Genomic DNA, 22029 nt, shown 5'->3' with positions numbered 1-22029 from the left:
GAACAGAGGACAGGGAGAGGTCATAAAATCAGTAAACAAATAATTAAGTAAATGTTTCAGGAAGTAATGTGTTCCATGAAAACTACAAAACAGATAATAAGATAATGGGATAGGTTCTGAGGAGAGTTATTAATTTAAATAGCATAGTCTGAAAACATCTCTCTAAAGTGGTACTTTTCAAATCAGACCTGAACAGGTAAATGAATAATCATGAGCAGATCAGTGGGGAGAGTATTAGAAGAAAAGAAAACAGTGAATATCAAGCTGTCTGTAACATAGAAATGATTTTACTGGGAGGAATTTTATATCAGATTAGTTTGGCAAGATAGCAGAGATTTGATCATGTAGAGTACTGAAGGTTCTGTCAGCAGTTAGGATTTTACTGCAAGTATATGGTTAAACAAATATTGGAGTGACATTTAAGATAATGATTTTTAAAACTTTCAGTAACCCTGAAATGATCACTACAAGATGACACATATAGTACAAACCAAAACATTATACAAAAGGTAGAGAAATTACTTAATCTACTAATTAATTCAGGCACATTTACAAATGAAACAGGAAAATATGGGCTATTCATTTTATTCACTTACATATAAAAATGCAACCTAATTTAAAAAATGACACAAAAAGGGTCAAGGATTCATTGTTCTGGAAGAGTTAGATATCTTAATAATATAAGGATAAGCATTTGATTTTTTTAAAATCCTATTTTTTTGTACAACATAGTTTAATTTTTAAATTCAAATATAAGTGAAAATGGCAGAAAAAAATTCCAAAACCAAGGGGTTTATTTACTCTTCATAAATGGATATAGCCATGGAAAATGTAATAAAAAAGCTCTGAATTCTTGTGCATATTTGAATGTAAAACATTTTTATTAATTTTAATTTATGTTTTATTTTTCATTCTCTCATTTTACCCCAGATGTTTTTTTCTGCTGATCGAATATACTTAAATAGACCAAGGCTTAAAATTTGTTCATCTATTTATTACTAGGTGAAATAATTTTCATGTATGTAGCTTTTGTTTATATAACATGATTATTAATGGATAATGCATTATTTTTAAAAAGTACTAAAATGTTTTATTTATTTTGTTTTAGTTGGATCACCGTTATAATGAATTCAAACTTTATGCAATTATGTCTGAACATAAAAAAACAATTACAGCAATCTCTTGGTGTCCACATAATCCTGATCTGTTTGCAAGTGGCAGTACCGATAATTTAGTGATTATTTGGAATGTTGCAGAACAAAAAGTCATTGCTAAACTAGACAATACAAAAGGTACATTTATTATTGAAATTTATTTTATTGGATAAAACCTTTTATTTCAAGAAGCACAATTAGTTTTATTAATTCAGGTTTTTAAAATTGTGTTTTAAAATTTGTAATAGTAACTGATATAAGAAATATATTTCACATGTTTGTACATGTGTGCAAAACTGAAACAAAATTTCATGAAATAATTATACTTGGAACATAAGATAAAAACTTAGTACCAAATCATTTTATTAATTTTTAAATACAAAACTTTCGAAACTAATATGAAAACAATAATTAGAAAAGATATTCTTAATGGGACAAGTAAAAAGCCTTGCCTATTCACTAGTGTATTACACTAGTGAACATGTATTTAATTTATTTCCTCCTAATATTGCAGACAATATTCTGAATGTATTTAATGTATTGTTTAGCTGTTTTCATGCCTTTATGTGTAATTCAGTCAAGGTAGAAAGTCCTAGTTCAAACAACAAATAGGTCGTTGTGAATTTGGATAATGTCATATTCTTTCTAATTATCATTGGGAACTCCTATTTAATCTTAACCCATAATGATGATATTGTCATAATAGTAAATGTTGTAATAATGTACTCTTTCTGAGCACCAAGCATATAGCTCACTTGATTATGATTTTGTAAGATAATGCTGGATATGTTTTCTGTATTAAGCTTTTTCTCTGCAATTAATGAAAATAAAGTAGAAAAGTGAGATATGACAATTTTACTATATTTTATTCAAAATTTATTTATAGTGGGTATGTAGCAATAATATTAGGAATTCGTAGACAATTAAAATTTTGCTTCCATAATAAGAATAATGCCTTTTGAAACCTTTAGATATATTTAATATACTTGTTATGTTGCTTTTCTTGTCTTTTCAAATTTAGGTAATTAAAGATGCTGAAAATTATCAGTTAAAAGATATCAATTTTGTTTTTCAGTCATCATCTTAAAATTATTTACCAAATGATGTTGATTTTCATTTATAAAAATGTGCATTTAATTCCCAAATTCATATAACCTGTTTTTTTTTAATTTTCAAATTCTCCTTTAAGTTTTTTAAAATTTTACATGAAATAAACTAAAATGTTGCATATCATTATTTCCATTAAGTTGTAACCCCAAATCTACATCAGCCTATAATTGAAAATAAACATTTTTCTAAATATTATACAAAAGTACAGATTAGACAACCTATAATTGTGTTTTCACCTAGTTTAGCTAATGGTTTATCATGTCATCATACGTATTATATCCTTTTATGAGGGAAAGAATTTTTTTAAATTCATCAGTTGAGTGTATCATAATTTCCTTTGCCACCCGATATATAATTAAACAAGATTTTCAATTAACAGTGGTAGAATAATAAATTATTATAGTAGCAATTTTAGTAAATATTGCTTTCTTTGGAAAATTCAAAGATTAGTAATAACTTTCCCATGTTATTTACAATTACCTTCTTATTTGAAGACTGAAAACTTCAATATTGTATTTAGAAAAAATATGAACATTTTTAGTCATTTTCATTTTAAATATCCCCTTTTGAATGTCTTAAGACACCATTATTTTTTAGAATTCAGGTTAAGCAAAATAGAAATTTGCATTAATTCAACTTTTTAACCTCTACATGTAGTACTTGACCTTGATCTTTCCTCAGTAGTTTTCACTTCATTTTTCTTTTTCCTAATAAACAACAGGTTTAAAGAAAAATGAGTATTAGTTTGTCCAATTGTTAAAATGTTAAAATTGTCACCAGTTTTAAAAATGTCACATGTTGAGTGCCAAAGGAAAATATTAATTTTTACTTATCTCAGAATATTGTTGGGAGAATTAAATGTTGATATTTGCAAAACTCTTAAAAGTATTGTACACGGTAAGTCACCACATAAGTATTTTCTTCTATTATTATTATTATTATTATTATTATTTGAAATTGTTTCTGGTTCCTTCACTTCCCTAGCTGTCATTCTTTAATATACATTCAGCAGCCAGTCTTCTACAATTATGCTGTGGTGATTTGTTTCATACAAAATAATTTGTCCCTTATTAGGGAAATTCTGCTTCTGTTAATTCATCCTAAAGCCACACCAAGTTTTTTTATTAGCCTTGAACATGTACCCAATTCTTTCATTCACTCATCAGATATTTATAGAGTTCTTAATATGTGTCAGGCCCTGAACCAGGCTTAGGCTTCTAGTTTTTGCCTCTTGGAGCACACAGACTGTTGACACAAACTGAACTTACTATAAACCAACAACTTTCAATACTGTGTTTTTATTCATATAATGTTCTCTTCCTAATAAATACTGCTCACTCCAATATATTTGAATCTGACCTCTATTTGAAGATATAATTCATATCCAGTTTCTTTTTATGACAATAGACCAGTGATTCTCAAAAGTTTTCTGCATATCAAAATCATTTAGAGCAACTTGATAAAAACTAGATTCCTAGGGCCTAACTCCACATGACCTGATATATTATATTCAATTTTATGATTCTGATAGTCAATCTATCTGTGCTGGAAGAGTTCATAATTTCTCTTTTGAGTCATGCATTTCCCAAACACCTACTTTATATATAGTTTATTTGGTCACAATAATAGTAGGAACATTAACAATTAGCTTTTGTATTTTATTTACGATTTAAAAGGTAATTTTACATGCATTATTATATTTTCTTAACACTCATGTGAAATAAGTAGTCAATTACTTTTATTATTATTTCCATTTTATAAATGAGGTAACAAAAGTTTAGAGAAAGTAATTTCTTTAGCTCATCTGAGGCAAAGCTAGAATTTGAATCTAAATTCCTGAATGATATAGACTGTAGCATTGTTTGTTATTATTAATCTTTATAGTAGCAGTGATCTCTTTATGCGTTTATCTCATTGTCCTTAATTTATATTTCAGAACCTTTACTTTATTTCATACTGCATTGTATATCTAGAATGTCTAGAAATCTTAGATACACATGATAAGTATTTGTTGCTTTAATATATAGTGTACTGAATTAAGGAACTCTATAAATTTCTTTGAGTACATGAAACATGACAATTGTATTAATATTTGAACCGAAGTAGGTATTTTTCCTTTCATTCTGAAAGTTTCTACATATAGTCTCTGTAGTTTGGGGGATTAGTTTATAAATCCTATTCAGAAATAAGAAAGTAATGTATTTTTAAAATAATGAACATACTTTCGAGTTTTTATTAGTTTTAAAAATGTACAGTACAAGGAATATTTAATGGTACAATCTTGTGCTACATCTTTCTATTAAGTTTCTGTGTTTAATTTATTCCAGGAGTGCCTGCCTCTCTTAGCTGGTGCTGGAATGCAGATGATGCTGTAGCATTTGTTTCCCACAGAGGCCCACTATTCATTTGGACCATATCAGGACCAGAGAGTGGAGTGACTGTACACAAGGAGGCCCATAGCTTCTTGTCTGATATCTGTATTTTCAGATGGCATACACAAAAAAAAGGGAAAGTTGTGTTTGGTCATATTGATGGAAGTCTATCAGTTTTTCAGCCAGGTAAGAATTTAATGAGTCTAGTTGCTTAATTATATATTTTATAGAAGATGTGCTTTCTTATTTACATGCATATATTAGTTTGTTTCCCATTACTATAACAAGTATCTAAGACAAATAAGCTTAAAAAGAAGAAAGGTGTATTTTGGCTCACAGTTTTAAAAGTTTCAGTGTATGACCAAATGACTCCATTGCTTGGTGACATAGTATATCTTAGCGGAGCATCTGGAAACAAAAAGAGGGAAGTGTGATGTCCGACAAATATGTTTGTGAGTATGACTCAATGACCTTTTAGCTTCCCACAATGCCCCTCCTTCTAAAGGTTCCATTACCTCCTCATAATGCCATGGGCTGGGGGCCAAACCTTTAACACATGGGCCTTTGGGGAACATTCCAGATCTAAATTGTAGTAATATATAGAGTGAACAGTAACAAAATTGTAATTTTAAAAATATTATTTCTGAAAATATTATTTAAAATTGGGTTGACTCCAAATAGTCATTGAAGTAAATTTTATTTGTAGGCATTGTAATTTCACTTGGTTGTAAAAATCTTGTTTTGAATTTACCCAAATCAGTCATTTTCCCCATATTTATAATTTTTAAGTCAATTCTTTATTTCCGACTAAGAAACTAACCTAAATGAACAAGAATATGTTGCTGGAAGATATGACGATTTACTAAAACCCTCCAAAATATTTTCTCACCTGCTGATAAACATGTTGGTTCCATGGTTCCTTAAAAATGGACTTAAACCTGTCATAAGAACACAAAGTAACTCTTTGAACCCCTAGTTAATTAATTTGGCTGAATGAAAGGACTTGAGAAATTATTTTTTATTCATTTTAAAAATTTAGGCAGTAACAAAAAGTATGATTTTAAAAATTACCTGAATTGCTCTATCCTCTAAATAAACATTGTTAACTTTTTGGAAAAACTATTTTTAGCCTTCTGTCATCTGTGTTTCTGTATGTGACTATTGGATAGCCAGATAGATAAAAGAACTTTTTCAGGAAGCGATAATTACTTTTATAAAACATTAAATTTCAAATTATCTGAAATTAATAGAAAAAGACATTAAAATTGAACAGAAGGAATTGTGAAACTTTAAATAAATCTTTCTTTAGTAAATAATCTTTTTTAATTTAAGAAAGGAGTATATAAAATATTGGTAAACTGAAGCCATTATATCTTGGTACAATTAAACAGAATCTAAAATAGATACAAATATTTTTCTTTACCAGTTTCCCCCTCTGTTCTTTGTACACACCCTCTGTTCTTTCTAGTTTAAACGAATTGAGCGTAGGGACCATTTCATGTACTTGGTAGATTAGGTTGAGGAGAGTTCAATGGCTATTGCTTCATTTAAATTTTTGACTTGAATACCTAAATCATCACTTCTTCACTATATCTTCTACACTGGGAGCAAACTCTGTTGTAGAGTTGGTCATTAAGGCTCACAGTTAAATTAAGCAAGAAAACTAACGTACTTTCTCTGCTTTGACCTTGTGAAGATCACTTTTCTCTCCTATGCTCACTCTTCTGAGAATTTTAGGAGGTAATATATGTACAGTAAAATGGCTGTATGCTGTGTGGTTTCTCCTCTTACCTCTCTGCTTTCTGGGTTATTTAACCAGATCTCATTAAGGTTATTACCCTATTTAGCTTCTGGTTGTCTTTAACCCAGAGATTTCATCAGTAAGTACGGTGACACTTTTTTCTCAAGGAATCTCAGTGCTGCCTAAGATCTGAAGAGGATTATGAACAGTGTTTTTTTGGCGGGGGGAGGTCTAAAATGCTGTCTCTGTTTTTCTTATATTTTGTGATTTGTCCTTATGGCCATCTCCTGAGCCACAACCTCAACACCCCCACAGACTTCTTAACTTTATTTATTCTGTAGGATTTATTTAGCATAAAAATACATAAAACATTAACAAAAGATAAATCCTAGTAGGTATTTTCCTTTTGTGTAGACATTGAGTTAATAGATCATGGGGAAGCTCTACCTTTTAATTCTGTCATTGAATTCTGGATTGTGAGTTTGGAATTGTTAGCATTAATAGTTGTAAGGTTTTGTTAGGCTTCTTATTTTTATGAGACATTGTCAACTATACCTTCTTAATGACTTTATGGCATCACAGATGATTCCCATTTTACAATATAGGATTTCTGTCTTCTAGGTTATTTCAGGAAGTTATGATATCAAGCTCTCTGTTGTCTGAAATTTCTATTAGAAAAATATTTATGGACTATTGTTCAATATAAAATGCATTTCATCTATCATTTTAAATATTTCACTTCTAAACTGTGTTTTGTATGTTTATATATTTATGTGTATATTGGGGGTAAGGGACTTGTTAGGAAATCCAGATGGACTCTAAGCCTTCTGTTCCCTTTCAGCCTAGAGCACCATTTTATTCTGATTTATATATAGTATTTTCATGTAAAAATTCTCTTAAAAAGTATTGTAGGAGGGATGGGGTTGTGGCTCAGTTGTAGCATGCTTACCTAGCATGTGTGAGGACTGGGTTTGATTCTCAGCACCACATACAAATAAATAAAATAAAGGTCTATCAATAACTAAAAATATTTTTTAAAAAAGAGTATTGCAGGGCAGAAAAAGTTACAAACTTTTTTAGTTAATTCAAATTGTGTTTTTAGACCAAGTTCAGCAAAGAACTTCCTTTTTTAACATTCACTGTAGAGTGTCTAATTGGTCATTCATTTACTATTTCATGAATATGCATTAATAAGATTTACATGTTTTTAATTTTAAAAATGTTGTTGATGACATTATCCCTGTGTAACACTATGTCTACCTTTTTAAAGCACACAGAAGATATTTCTGATCCCAAATGTAGGAAAAATTGTGCTTCTCCTAAGTATATGTTTTGTTTATTCTTTTTGTTTTTATCCTAGAGACATTGTGAATTGTACAACCTTTCCTGATAATTTCCTCTTTGCTTTATCCACCTTATCTCAAAATCAAAATTTTGACAGCTATATGACTATGTTATCCTTATATTTTAATCCCAATTTTTCCTTGCTTTCATTTTAAATTTTTCTGTAGAAATTGTCAAAACTATCTTCTTATTGATTTATTCATATCATATGCTTCTGTCCTTATCTAACAAGACAAATTACCTGATTTTGCATAATAAAATAGAGCATTAACATGATAACATAAAAGTAAAACAATTGCCTGCTGTTCCCATGACTGCCTGCAAAATTTTATAGATTTATTTCTGTTTTACAATAAAAATACCAGCCTACCAGATAGAAAATGAAATAGGGAATATAAACCACTGTGATTTTGACTATAGGATAGGACTTTGAAGCAACCTAATTTAGATGTTATAGGATTAGACTACAAATTCTCCCATTTTGTGTTGCTGTCATTTGATTGTTTTATATGCTAGAATATTTTTAATAAATCATAAATATTGACTGACAAGAAAGCCACAAACATGGGCTGGGGATGTGGCTCAAGCGGTAGAGTGCTCGCCTGGCATGAGTGCAGCCCGGGTTCGATCCTCAGCACCACATACAAACAAAGATGTTGTGTCCGCCGAAAACTAAAAAAATAAATAAATATTAAAAAAAAAAAGAAAGCCACAAACTTACTTAAGAAAGGGTAAAGCTTTGGTTAATAAGTTCTTTTTTTAAATCACTCTCTACTTTGTAATAATTAACTATATTAATATGCATCACTATTATAGCAATTATCGTCATCATCCTCTCATTCTCAAGGTCTGTGCTTTTAATCACTGTTTGATATTCTTCATTTCTATAAGGACTTTCTTATTCCTTTGTAGTATTAATTAGGTGAAATTTGTTGTTGAAAAGATTAAGTACATTATTTACCTGTGTCTTTTTCTTATAGCTTTTCATTCACAAATAGAAACATTTAAGGCACTAGAGATTTCTAAAGCAAAACAGTTCAGTCTGACCTTCATTATTAGGACAAACTAATTCCCCTGCATTTATATGTGAATTATACCTTCTGCATAAAAATGCCAGATTTGCATTCTCAGGCCTCCCCGAGATTGGTGGTACACAAGGAGAAAATTAACATGATTTAAATTATTGACCTTCTTGTGACTCTCTGAGAAACAATTTTCTTTATATTTTAATAGGTAATAAAAATCAGAAACATGTTTTGAGACCTGAATCTCTTGAAGGAACAGATGAAGAGGATCCAATTACAGCCCTGGAATGGGACCCACTCTCTACTGATTATCTTCTCGTGGCTAATTTGCATTATGGAATTCGCCTAGTAGATTCTGAATCACTTTATTGCATAACAACATTTAATTTTCCAAGTGTAGCAGCTTCTATACAGTGCTTAGCCTGGGTTCCCAGTGCTCCTGGCATGTTTATAACTGGAGGTATACTCATCCCTACTCCTCAGAATGTTATTTATGTATACATTCTTTAATTGAATAAAGGAAATTATAGTCTTTTATTAGTTAATTTGTGTAAGACTTGTTAATTTCTCAAATATTTTCTTTAATTATAGTAAATGCTGAATTTACTTTTAATTTGTATGGTTATGTCATTTATATAAATACAAATAAAAATAAAATTAAGACCCAGTGTTCTAAGTATATGGAAATACAGTGTGATATATTATGTATGGGCACACATGTGTGTCTGTGTTTATGTGTGTACAGAAGACATAGTTTAACTTCAGGAATGGCAGGATGACCAGAAAAACAGTTTGCCTAGATAGGAGTTCCATTAGCTTCACTAATAATTATTTTGATAGCTCCTGACCAGATTCAATTAGGCAAACCCAAAGGTTTTCAACCCAAATTGAAAATGGTTCAGAGAAAGAGGCCTCTGAAGAAATAGTACTGTCAGTTACTGTATAAATGTTTCTTATATTTGCTTAGTACAAAATAAATAAGATTTTTATCACCTCAACATTTTTTAAGAAATCTTTACTTCTTTAGTACTTAATTTCCACATAGAAGTAGATGGAAGTAGATGTATGGATACACACACACACATCCTGTCATTTCACAGGAGTTAATGAATAAAAGCATGTATCTATTGTTATTATTTATGAGATATTTCACCTATCATAACATTTTACAGTTTTGAAGGATACAATTTAGTGGTTTCTAGTACATTTCTAGTACAACCATTATGACTACCCAATTACAGAACATTACAATTACAGAACATTTCATGACTCCCAGCAAACCGTGTACCCATTAACAGCCATGTTCCATTACTCCTTCTCAATAGCCCCTAACATACCCATGGACATACATAAACTGATCATTTGCTTTCTATCTCTATGGATTTGCCTACTCTGGACAATTAATATAAATGAAATCATTCCATATGTGACCTTTTTTGTCATGTTTTACTCAACATAAATACTTGAGGTTTTATGCATGTTGTGGCATATATCTGTACTTCATTCATCGTTATGGCTCAATAATATTATTCCATTATGTGGATATGCCAGATTTTTATTCATAGATACTTAGTGTTTCTATTTTATGCTTTTATGAAAAAATATTGTCAAACATTTATGTATAAGTTTTAGTGTAGATATATATTTATAAATCTATTAAGTATATGCCTATGAGTGGAATTGCTGGGTCATATGGTAATTCTTTTTGAAAGTTTGGGGAACTTTTCAGATTCTTTATCAAAGTTTCTATTAAGGTAGGATATTTGGAAGGAAGACTTTCTGTTGGTCTTCAAGTATATTTGAAAATCCTTATTGAGATGAACATGGACAATGGAGCATTTACAAACATTTCAAAATAGGAAGGATTATATAATGGTTAAAAGTAAATAGTTTGGGGACTGGGGTTGTAGCTCAGTGGTAGAGCACTTGCCTTGCACGTGCAACACACTGGGTTCGATCCTCAGCACCACATAAAAATAAGTAAATAAAATAAAGGTATGTGTCCATCTACAACTAAAACAAAAAATTAAATAGTTTTCTGTAGCTAACAGTTTCCTAGAGTAAGTGTATGTCAGTGGAATGGTTTTATGATAAAACTGTTATAATGATCTTTACCACGGGAAGCTGCAAAAGTAGGCAGAGTCTAACCCTATGAAAGGGTTTGTAGTAGAGGAAAAATATCTCCAAATTTAAAAATTGAATAACATTTTTGTAGTTTCTTTGATTGCAATACCATACTATATTGTTGTTCAAACCACGTCAATAATCAGTGCTAAAATTTTGCAAATGGAAGTTTTTGTTTTTATTTTTACATCTGGACACTTTAAATTTTGAACAAAATTTGTTAACACTTGGTTTTTTCATCATCTGACTAGATTCTCAAGTGGGTGTTTTACGCATTTGGAATGTTTCAAGAACAACACCTATTGATAATTTTAAATTAAAGAAAACGGGATTTCACTGCTTACATGTACTTAATTCTCCTCCAAGAAAAAAGTGTAAGTAAAAAATATTATCAAAATGTTAATATTTTAAATTATATTTCTTATTGAAGTGATGTGTAGTGATATAAATGTATCAAATAATAAATGCAACTGAGATGCAATTTCTTAGAAATATTCTCTACAGATTTATATATATATTCTCTACAGATATATAGGTGTGTATATATATAGATGCAGTAAAGAAAATAAAGGAACTGCCAAAGCCACAAAATAACTAATATCACTGACAATATATTTTTTCAATGAGTGTAAGATTCTTTTTTTAAATTTTGTTTTTTTACTTTTTATTTTTACATGGTGCTGAGGATAGAACCCAGTGTCTCACATGTGCTAGGCTAGTGTTCTACCACTGAGCCACAACCCCAGCCCTAGGTTTACAATATTTGGAGCCAAAGTGCTGTTAATTGTATTCAAATTAATCTTAAATTATCTCTGTGAGGAAGATGAAATAATGATAGTGGTTTAAAAAAGTTAGAAATATCAAGAATAATGAGATAAAACAAAATTGGTTTGACTAGGAGAATTTGTTTTATACATGGCTCATTTACCATCTGTATAGTTTATAACAAAGATAAAATAACCTAAATATTCAAATTATGGAATCTAGAAAATATATTTCATGTTTGAAGCCTGTTTTTCACTGGATTAGTATTTAGAACTGGCCATTCTATAAACTCTTCATTTATTTTCATATATTTTTTTCTGATTATCATTCATTGCTTCTATAATTAAGAAAAATAATAAAGCACACTTAAGTTATAAATGAAAAGATAGGGAACGTAGAGGAAGTTCAGAATTGGAATTTTTATTAAAGGTAAGAGAAAATAAATTGACTTCCTCTTAGGTCTGTCATGATTAAACTATGCAAATGGTAATGTTTCCATTTGGCATGGCTCATAAAAAATATGGAGAGGGGAATTTGTGTTTGGAAAATCTACAGCTATTGATTCCTCCTTACTCAAGCCTTTTTACCTTTATAATAACTAATAATTAGTAGTGACTACTTAAAGTAATATTATTTTGGTATCTAATTTAGTTGACAGTGGTACATAAAGGAAAAATCTCTCTATTTGAATCCTTGGACTTTCTACAAATTTTAGCTTTTTCATGGAGTTCTAATATTTCTAGACTGGAAACTTGAGAGTCTAGAAATATCAGGACTGATGAGGTAACATACCAAAAGCTGGCATATCATTTATATTTCATACATTTTTATGTCAGGATTTGTTACTTTGTTCAGTGGATGTGAATTTCCATATCATGTAATGATTGAGATAGCTCAAATTCTTTTCATTGATATTTTTTTTCTTATTCAAAAAGAAGTCTGTATCCATCAGGCAAAAGTCAGAATATAAAATTAAGCCAATGTTGTTATTTTTGAGTATTGCCTTTTGGATGACCTATTGTTAGACATTTATGAAAATAAAATTTTAAAATATGGACATACTCACTGAATTCTAAAAATAATAAATTATAAATTGATGTATAAATGTCATCAAGACCACTCATGATATCAAATAATAAAAATATTAGAAAAACAGTCATGGATCATATTAACTTTTAACTCAACTCTCAGAAATATTTTATCAAAACTATTGCTACCAAATGTCTCTTTTTTATTCATTGTTCAGTCTAATTTGGACTTCCTATCACTCTCAGGTTCAGAGAAATGAGTATTGCCTATAATGAATATGATAAGGAAAACTTTAGTTCAATTAAAAAAGAAAGATCTGATAATTTATAGTGGCATTATTTTGGATTATGTTTGCAAGAAAATAGTCATACTCTTAAGGAAAATCTAGAAAGATAAAATACAAAAAAATAATTGAACAAGGAGATATTTATATAATGGAAAATAAGAGAAACAGAAGTCTGAAAAATAAAAAAAAAATGAGGAAGAAAAAATAATAATTGAGGGCTGGGGATGTGGCTCAAGTGGTAGCGCACTCGCCTGGCATGCGTGTGGCCCGGGTTTGATCCTCAGCACCACATACAAACAAATATGTTGTGTCTGCCAAAAACTAAAAAGTGAACATTAAAAAAAAAATTCTCTCTCTCTCTCTCTCTCTCTCTCTCTCTCTCTCTCTCTCTCTCTCTCTCTTTCTCTCTCTCTCTTTAAAAAAACAATAATAATAATTGAGATGCAAATGTAAGGCAGATACTCTTGTGATTCTTATTTTGAGTGCTGAATTATAAATAATCTCAAAAATAATTGTTTTTATTCACTTGGAATTTAGTGGCAAAGAATTATTAGCTTTAAGAAGAAAAAAATCAATACATGTAGAATGTGGAGGGGAGAATATTAAAATGCTATGTCAATATTTTAAAGGGAGATTATATTTAAAAATAATCATGCTGTGCATTAATTTATGGGGAGATAAGAAACCAAATATTCACAACAGATTGTGATTCCTTGCACATTAACTTTTATCCATTTCAGTCCATCTGTTCTCCTATACACCTTTTCAAAATAAAATCCAGTTCTATGCTTATATTTCCACATTTTCTGGCTAATGTTGCCAAAGTGCTCATATAGCAGAAATTGTGATCATTGATATAGATTCTGGATTTTAAAACAAAATGAAGCAATGAAGCATCTTTAAATTAAGACCGTGGTTTCATTATACTGGGAAGCTATTGACATAAATGCTTACTTTTTTATTCATCTTCTTTTTTAGTTTCAATACAGTCTTCAAACAAAAATCATTATACATCCTCAACAAGTGAAGCAGTTCCACCCCCTAGTTTGACACAGAATCAAGCATTTTCTCTTCCTCCTGGTCATGCAGTGTGCTGTTTCTTAGATGGTGGAGTTGGTCTCTATGATATGGGAGCCAAGAAGTGGGATTTTCTTAGGGACTTGGTATGTCTATGATCATTCTTTCTATTACACAAAGCACTTAACTTTGCATAAATCTATCATGTTTACTTTTGCCTTTGTGTTGATATTCTTTAAAATTATTTTTGTAAGCAGTGATTTTTTAAGACTTTTTCTTAGTTGACTGAAACATTTGAAAATGCACAGAATAATGACAAAATTATTAAAATTATTTAAATGTTAATAAATAAACTTAAAAATATTAATATCTGCTAACCATGTGTTTTATGTAGTGAAAAAAACACAGAGCAGGAGCTTGAGATGTAGCTCAGTGGTAGAGTGTTTGCCTAGCATGAGTGAGGCTCTAAGTTCCAGCCCCTGCAAAACAAGAGAAAAAAAAAAAGTTGGAAGCAAAATAAGACATAGAATATTGCTTCAGGAGGAAAGAAATCAATCCCTGTCAGTTATTCCAAACCTTATTGTTTTCATTTCCTATATGAATTGAGTAAAATTGGATTAGGCATTTTATAAGACTTATTTCTATGAATGAATGATAATAACTCTTCTATAATTCTATGAATTCTGTTCTTATCATCATTAAGCCCTGATATAAGATGCAATACATGTCTCTTTGTGTTTTTACACTTTTGCATCCCCACTACCCAGTACAGTGCCTAGCACATAGTAAGACTTAAGTTTTGTTGACTGAATGAATGAAAACATGCAATAATGGATTTTATGTTGTAATTCATTCATCAAGAATCATCTTCCTTCATCTCCTTCATTATAAAAATAATCCTGTTACCCACAGGTTTGAAATAGATTAATCTAGACACTTAAGAAACTTTGTTGTTAATTACTTTCCTGTGATCTTACTTAGGAATGGACTCTAGACTTAAATTGAGCTTTTAATAAAAGAAGAACTAAATAAGATTGGATCATTTTAATACTGCTCCTTTCATTTTGTTCTCAATTTTAAAAATTAAATTAAAAAATTAAATTGAACTCTATCAAAAATATTTCTGAAACAATATGTAGCTTAGTTATTTTAAAATATTTATTTTTTAGATGTTTATTTGAAAATGATTTAATTTTATTTTTACTTTAACTTTTTTTTCCTTATAAACTCTTTCCCAGTTTGAAACTTTTTCTATACTTTAAATTACCATTTATTTTCAAACAAATTTATAACAGGGAAGAGAGAAAAATGTAACACCTTGAAATATATAAAATGTGCTTTAGTAGAAGAGAAATCATACAATTGAATTTAATAAATTTTCTATTAAGTATATAGGTTTAAATGTTTAAATGTTTCATATTTAAACATTTTGTTTGAAAACCTATGTTAAATTTGAAAATCTAATTAATACTAAAAGTTTTTGTGTTATTCCAGTGGCTTTTCTCCTTTTAAAAATATCTTTCAGTCAAAAGAGGCTGTCATTTTTCTCCTTATAACATTCTTTTAACACTGCTACAAATTTGAAATTACTAGGAATATTACTAGAAGAAATATTTCCTCCAAAGATTCCAGTTTACTTAATCCCATTATACATTATAAAAGACTATTTCCATAATAATGTTTATCTGTTTAAAACTACCAAAGAAAAAAGAAAAAAAAAAGCTATGTTTTCCTCTTTATTCTTACTTTCCTTTTGGTTAGAAGAATACAGAAAAAATATTTCTATTTAATTTCTTCTAGGTGAATTTTCAGAATTTCAAAAATGGAATTTGAATGTGTAACAGTAAAATAACATTTAAAAGTGCACATGTAGACAATTACTGCCTTAAGTATGTTCTTATCATGAGAAATGGCCAGCTAGAACAACTCCAGCCAGGTGAACCAGTGGCTATAACAATTTCATTTAGTTTTTTTCTAACCTTTGGGATTTTTCTTTCCAACACCTTCACCTAAGTGAGAGACCTTATAGTACTTCTGCATTTTCCTAAAGGTTGTGATTTCTGGTGTTAATAGAAATACATGGAGTAGAAAGGATGTCCTTCTCTATCTTTACAACATTGTTGAGGAATAGAAAGCCTTGTCCTTGTATTTTAACTCCCTCCCTTGATCCCAACATATTGCAGTTCTGCTGCTTAAAGCAGGAATTTCAATTCCTATTTCCTAATATTTGGGAGAAGACAAAATATAAATCTGGCCATTTAAGTTGGTTTTTAACAGATGTTGGATAGGCACATAGTGATTATTTGTCACTTTCTAGGTATATGTTTACATGTATCTGTTATATATACCACTTTACACTCTCGTGGGTGTTTGGAATCTGAATCACCCTGTAACATTAACAATTATTCCAAATCCCAAAGAATAGACTTTAGAAATTTTTAGAAAAAATTCCATTAAAAATTGGAGCCATGACTGATTCTATATCTGCTGAAATTCAAAATGCTTTTGGGGTATGTCATTTGTATAAAAAAGGAATATTTTCATTAATGGGCTTATAGCTTCAACATCCTTGTTGTCTTATGTTATACTGCAAGAATTATATATAATAACTATTAAGAGTTAATTACTTTAGGCTGGATAAAATGACATATGCCTATAATCCCAGAGACTTGAAAGGCTGAGGCAGGAGAATGGCAAGTTTGAGGCCAACCTCAGCAATTTAGCAAGGCCTAAGCAACTAGTTAGACCCTGTCTCAAAACAAAAAATAAAAAAGACTGAGAATGTGACTCAGAAGTTAACCCACTCCTGGTTAAATCTCTAGTACTGGGCAGAGGAGAAATGTCTAGCTTAGGATTCTGTACATTCAAAAATCAGAAGAATGTTTTGCATTTAATTAAAATTGAAAAATGAAACTTTTGAACATCTTTGAATTTAGTTGCTGATTTGAAGAACTGTGGTTTAGTAAAATCCAGGTCTGTACAAAATCCAGGTTGAACATCCCTAACTGCAAAATCTGAAATCTGAAACTATTTTGAATGTTAATAAAATAATGCCTCAAGCGAAAATCCCATAGTTGACAGGTCATCTGTGACTTGTAAGGTTACAGTAAAAAGTCACATGTGCTAGAAACATTCCATAAAATAATTTCAGCCTAAGCATATAAGGTGTTTATGAAACATAAATGAATTTCATACTTAGACTTGAATTGTATCCCAAATATATCTCATTATGTATATGAAACATTTCAAAATCTGAAATCTGTAATACTTCTGGTCCAAGCATTTTGGTTAAGGGATATGCAAACTGGAATAAAACACCACAAAGAACATTAAACCCTAGCAATGATTCCACTTTATATTTTTTGTTTGCCTATGTATATTTGCATTAATATCTGGAAAACCATATTATATGTATCATATACTTTGAATTATACATTATGGGTTGTTTTTTAGTAATGTAGATTTTCCTCAGTAGTTGTGACTTTTTTATACTGCATTCTCAGGGACATGTGGAAACTATCTTTGACTGCAAATTTAAACCTGATGATCCGAATCTTTTAGCAACAGCTTCATTTGATGGTACTATAAAAGTTTGGGATATAAACACATTAACAGCAATGTATACTTCCCCGGGTAATGAAGGGGTTATTTATTCCCTTTCATGGGCTCCAGGTAAGAAACATTTTATTAAAATACGAATGCAATCAAGTGACTTTCCTAAACTTTATTTTCATTTTAATTATCTTTTTTCCTCCAGATGTCTTTTGTTCCAAATGATCATAGAGGCAAATTAGTACCAATGTTTGGTTAGTTCAGTTCATGTTAGGTTTTAAAATGAATATTGGCAGATACACTTTGATTCCTGAGCCCTTTAAAATTATATAGTCATGGCTGAGGATATAGCTCACTTGGTAGAGTGCTTGCTTCACATGCGTAAAGACCCTGAGTTCAAACCCCAGCACCACACACACACACACAAAAGAGTCATACAGAGAAAAGCCACAGTAAACCTGAATGAGCTTGACTTTTACAATATTTGTATAGCTATGTGGTTAAAGGTATGATGTTTTACATGAAAAAAAAAAAGATTTCCTGAAATTTTCATGTGAACCAAATTTGTGAAAATAAAAACAATTTTTTTTTTCTTTTTTGGTACTTGGTACTGAACTCTAGAGTACTTAACCTTTGAGCCACTTCCCCAGCCCTTTTTATTTCTTTGGAGATTGAGGTCTCACACTAAGTTACTTAGGGTCTTGCTAAGTTGCTGAGGCTCTTCTTGAATTTGCAATCCTCCTGCCTCAGCTTTTCAAGTTGTTGTGATTACAGGTATGCACCACCATGCCTGGCTCAAAAATTTATTTTCTAAAAATTATAAAAGACTATTGCGCCTGTCACATCTGTTTTGTAAGTATGGGTGATTATATATCAAGTAATAATTCAATTGTAACAACTTAATTCTATATAAATTATACTTTTGTAATTTTGAAGAATTTTTATGCCTTAATGTGATTTTTCTTTAATCTTAGAAAGATGCTACCTTATACCTTCTTATTTATTAAGGTACTGAGGATTGAACACAGGGGTGCTTTACTACTGAGCCATACTCCCAGCCCTTTTTTTGAGACAGGGTCTCACTAAGTTGCTTAGGGCCTCCCTAACTTGCTGAGGCTGGCCAAACTCAGCCTCCTGAGTCATTGGGATTACAGCCGGGCACAACCATGGCCATACCTTCCTATTTATAAAGGAGAAGTGTCTTACATAATCTGACACTTCTCCAAAGACATTATTTTTCCATAAAAAATTATGTTTTACCTTTAAATGGATTTTCACTTTATACAATATATATGCTCACTTACTTATCATAATATATTAATTTAATTATAATGTATAACCAGGATATAGCTTACCCTTTTTTAAAAAACTTATTTCATTATACAAGGGGATTCTGTAACCTTGAATTTATGTGTCTCCAAGGTATTTAGATGTCTTCAAGGAATCTGAAAATCTCTTGAGATTTTATGAATAATTTTTAGTTTGTGTTTGTGTGTGTGCGTGCAGACGCGCTTGCCTATATCTATCAAAAAATGTAATAGTAATCAGATTTTCAGAGAGGTTCATGACACAAAAAAGGTTAAGGACTTTCTATATTTCTCATATACAATAAGATGTCTAGACAAAAATATTTTACTTATAATTCTTAATGATAGTTGGTGTTTGTCTCTTTATTAAATAGAGTATACCTAAGCTTGTGTTCTTAATCATTGCAGTACACAAATGTGTGGCAGGTTCTCCTGGCCAGCAGTATGCAACTGGACCAGCCTATCAGCTGAACATACAAAATGTATATGTCTCAAACTTAAAACTTAAGTAAAGATTTTGAATATGAGAACCATTGTTTCAAGTTATAACACAGACCTGCTCTTACTGAAAGCAGTCTTTCACTCTCTACATTGATAATTTGCATCAAGAAAGTAAAAAATGTTAAAAAATGGAAATTCTGTCATGTTTTACTGTGTGATTAGTTATGAATCATGGTTTTTAGGTAAATGTGGATGAAATTTAAAAGATGAATGTTGACAAGAATGGAAATAGGATATTGATTATTACATAATTTCTTCCAAATTCTAGAATATATACCCCAAGAAAAGAAAAAAAAAACTGTAAAAAAGTTTGGAAGTGATTTGAGAACCCAAAGGGAGCAATAGAATAAAAATACTATAAATATGATGATTTTTAGTATTCATGATAATTTATCACAGGGTATTCCTGTATGTTCATACTTCCAGCTGGTAGATGACAGCTGTTCCTTCCTTCTAGTGGGAAGAAACCTCTACTTTCATTGTCTTGCAAAAAATACTTAGGTCCTTGACCATCTGCTAACTTAATAGTAGTTTTATTTTCACAGATATATTTTATTTCTTAAAAATAGAAGGTATTGTTTATGCTTTTGAAAAATATTTTTTCATGTGATTTGTTTACAAAAGTATTCTCCTCATTACTAAAATATTATTGAAGAAGAATGAATAGTCATTAAATATATGATAATATTGAGGAACTATTGATAATTTTTGTGGTTTCATTATTATGTTAGTTTGTTATTGATAATAAAACCATCCATGTCTTTTAGATATATTTATTTATTAACCAAATAATATGATATCAGATATGTTCCAAAGATGTCCAGTAAAGGATAGATGAAACAGGATTGACTATATTTTGATAATTGTTGAAGTTATATAGTGGATACATTCATTGTATTCTCCTCTCCAGATTTGATGCATTGATAAATATATGCAATTATAAATTACAAATCTCAAGTTTTACATTAAAAAATTACATATTTGAAAGGACTTACATTTGTGGCACATATTTAATATATAATGTCTAATGTATTATTTCCTAAGGCGGCTTGAATTGTATTGCTGGGGCAACTTCCCAAAATGGTGCTTTTATCTGGGATGTTCAAAAGGGCAAAATGATACAGCGATTTAATGAGGTAAGCTATGTCTACCACTACTAAATAGCATGGTATCTTATACTACCTATTTTGTAAATGTTTTCTTTCTTAATCAACAGATGATAGCCTGGTGGCATATTATTCTGTCAATTAGAGGAATATGCAAGGAGGTATTCACATGCTAAAATTCATTGTGAGAATTATAGCTAAGACATAAAAATTCACCTGAAGTCTCATTACAGATTCAAAAGACTGTTAAGTCATCCTCCACTAAAGCTAGACAAATATTAAATAATGAGAGGAAAACTAAACTCAGAAGTCCCAAATTATAGTCCTGGTTCTGTTTTATTGTCTTGAATCTGTTTTTCACCTATAAAATTATAAAGTTTTATTCCATAATTTCTTTAATTTCCTCAGTCCTAAATTCTATTATTGCATGACATGCTCTAAAACTGGCCCTTTTCCTGTATGTAATGCCACAGATTGTATTTATCCTTAGGCTTAAATTATCATTCTGTGTTTTACTGAGTTCCATTAATACTTAAAAAATTTATATGATCTCATTGTAATGTTGTGTATGATTGGGACAGCAGGAATAGGATCTAGCATTGTCTCAATATCTTGAAATTTAATTTATTTTAAACAATTTCTGTTGAAGCTTATTAAATATATAATGCCTTGGGAAATTATTTATTTATTTGAAACTTTAAAACCATTTATACAAAAGACTCTTAATACCATTAAGGATGGCATTTCATAGCCTTGATCTCCCAGAGGATTCTATAGTAATGTAGCAAATGCATTTATGAGAAATTTTTCTAACCACCAGTAAGCAATTTTGTACTTAAACAAAGAGACTTTCATAAAGATGATATGGATTATATCCTTCCCTTTCTCTAAATATAATGAAACAATATTCTTTCAGTTCAGCAATGCTCCAACCTGTTCCCATCATCAGAACAACCTATCCCATAACAAATAATGAGATATAAAAGAAGTGAGCAGGAAGATGAAAGTTTTGATCAAGATTTTAAATGGTATCCTTGCTTAGCAGATTTGTTGATTTCTTCTTATTGCATCTTGGCACCTTTTGACCTAAAATATCTATCCATTAACACTTAAGAAGTTCCAACTAATTCTAGCAACTCAGTTTCATAATATCAAGCATATCTCTTAGGCTCATTCAGTATTTCCCCAGCACTCAATCACAGTTAAGACCAACATCAAAATTACCTCAAGTCCATGTTATAAATATGAGGAAATTTAAAGCTAGCTTTAATTAACTAAACTATATGAGTCCCCACAAAAGAAATGCAAGGAATTAGCCATAAATGCCCTTTTCATGGAAAAGAAAAATGAAGTTCTCTCTACCCCTCAAACTAAATAAATATATGGACTATATTTTTTATGTCCAGTTGTACAAATTTACTTTCCTTAATGCCCAAAGAGGTAAAGACAAACTGGATACTCCCTTAAGAAGTGGAATCTGTATATTTTTAAAGCAACTTGAAGATGCAAAATAAAAATAAAAAGCCACTTTAGCCAGGTGCAGTGGTGCTCACCTATAATCCCTGCAGCTCAGGAGGCTGAAGCAGGAGGATCTCA

General features: G+C 30.2%; 1 protein-coding gene across 7 annotated transcripts in view; it reads left to right on the top strand.

The window, feature by feature from the left end:
• The window catches only part of Wdr17 (WD repeat domain 17), a 96641-nt gene that overhangs the window by 40263 nt on the left and 34349 nt on the right, over positions 1–22029 (top strand). For all 7 annotated transcript variants that reach the window (XM_058573670.1, XM_058573668.1, XM_058573671.1 and 4 more), the window contains 7 exons: positions 1109–1292; positions 4592–4822; positions 8955–9206; positions 11122–11244; positions 13929–14113; positions 17471–17639; positions 20372–20463. In XM_058573670.1, the coding sequence (XP_058429653.1) occupies positions 1109–1292; positions 4592–4822; positions 8955–9206; positions 11122–11244; positions 13929–14113; positions 17471–17639; positions 20372–20463 (1236 nt within the window). The remainder of the gene's footprint in view (positions 1–1108; positions 1293–4591; positions 4823–8954; positions 9207–11121; positions 11245–13928; positions 14114–17470; positions 17640–20371; positions 20464–22029) is intronic.

Source organism: Marmota monax, unplaced genomic scaffold, assembly GCF_021218885.2.
Source record: "Marmota monax isolate L192 unplaced genomic scaffold, Marmota_monax_Labrador192_F-V1.1 WCK01_AAM20220418_F8-fsc00159, whole genome shotgun sequence".
Lineage (NCBI taxonomy): Eukaryota > Metazoa > Chordata > Mammalia > Rodentia > Sciuridae > Marmota > Marmota monax.
The sequence above is the reverse complement of the archived record's forward strand: the minus strand, read 5'-3'. Positions and strand labels throughout refer to the sequence as shown.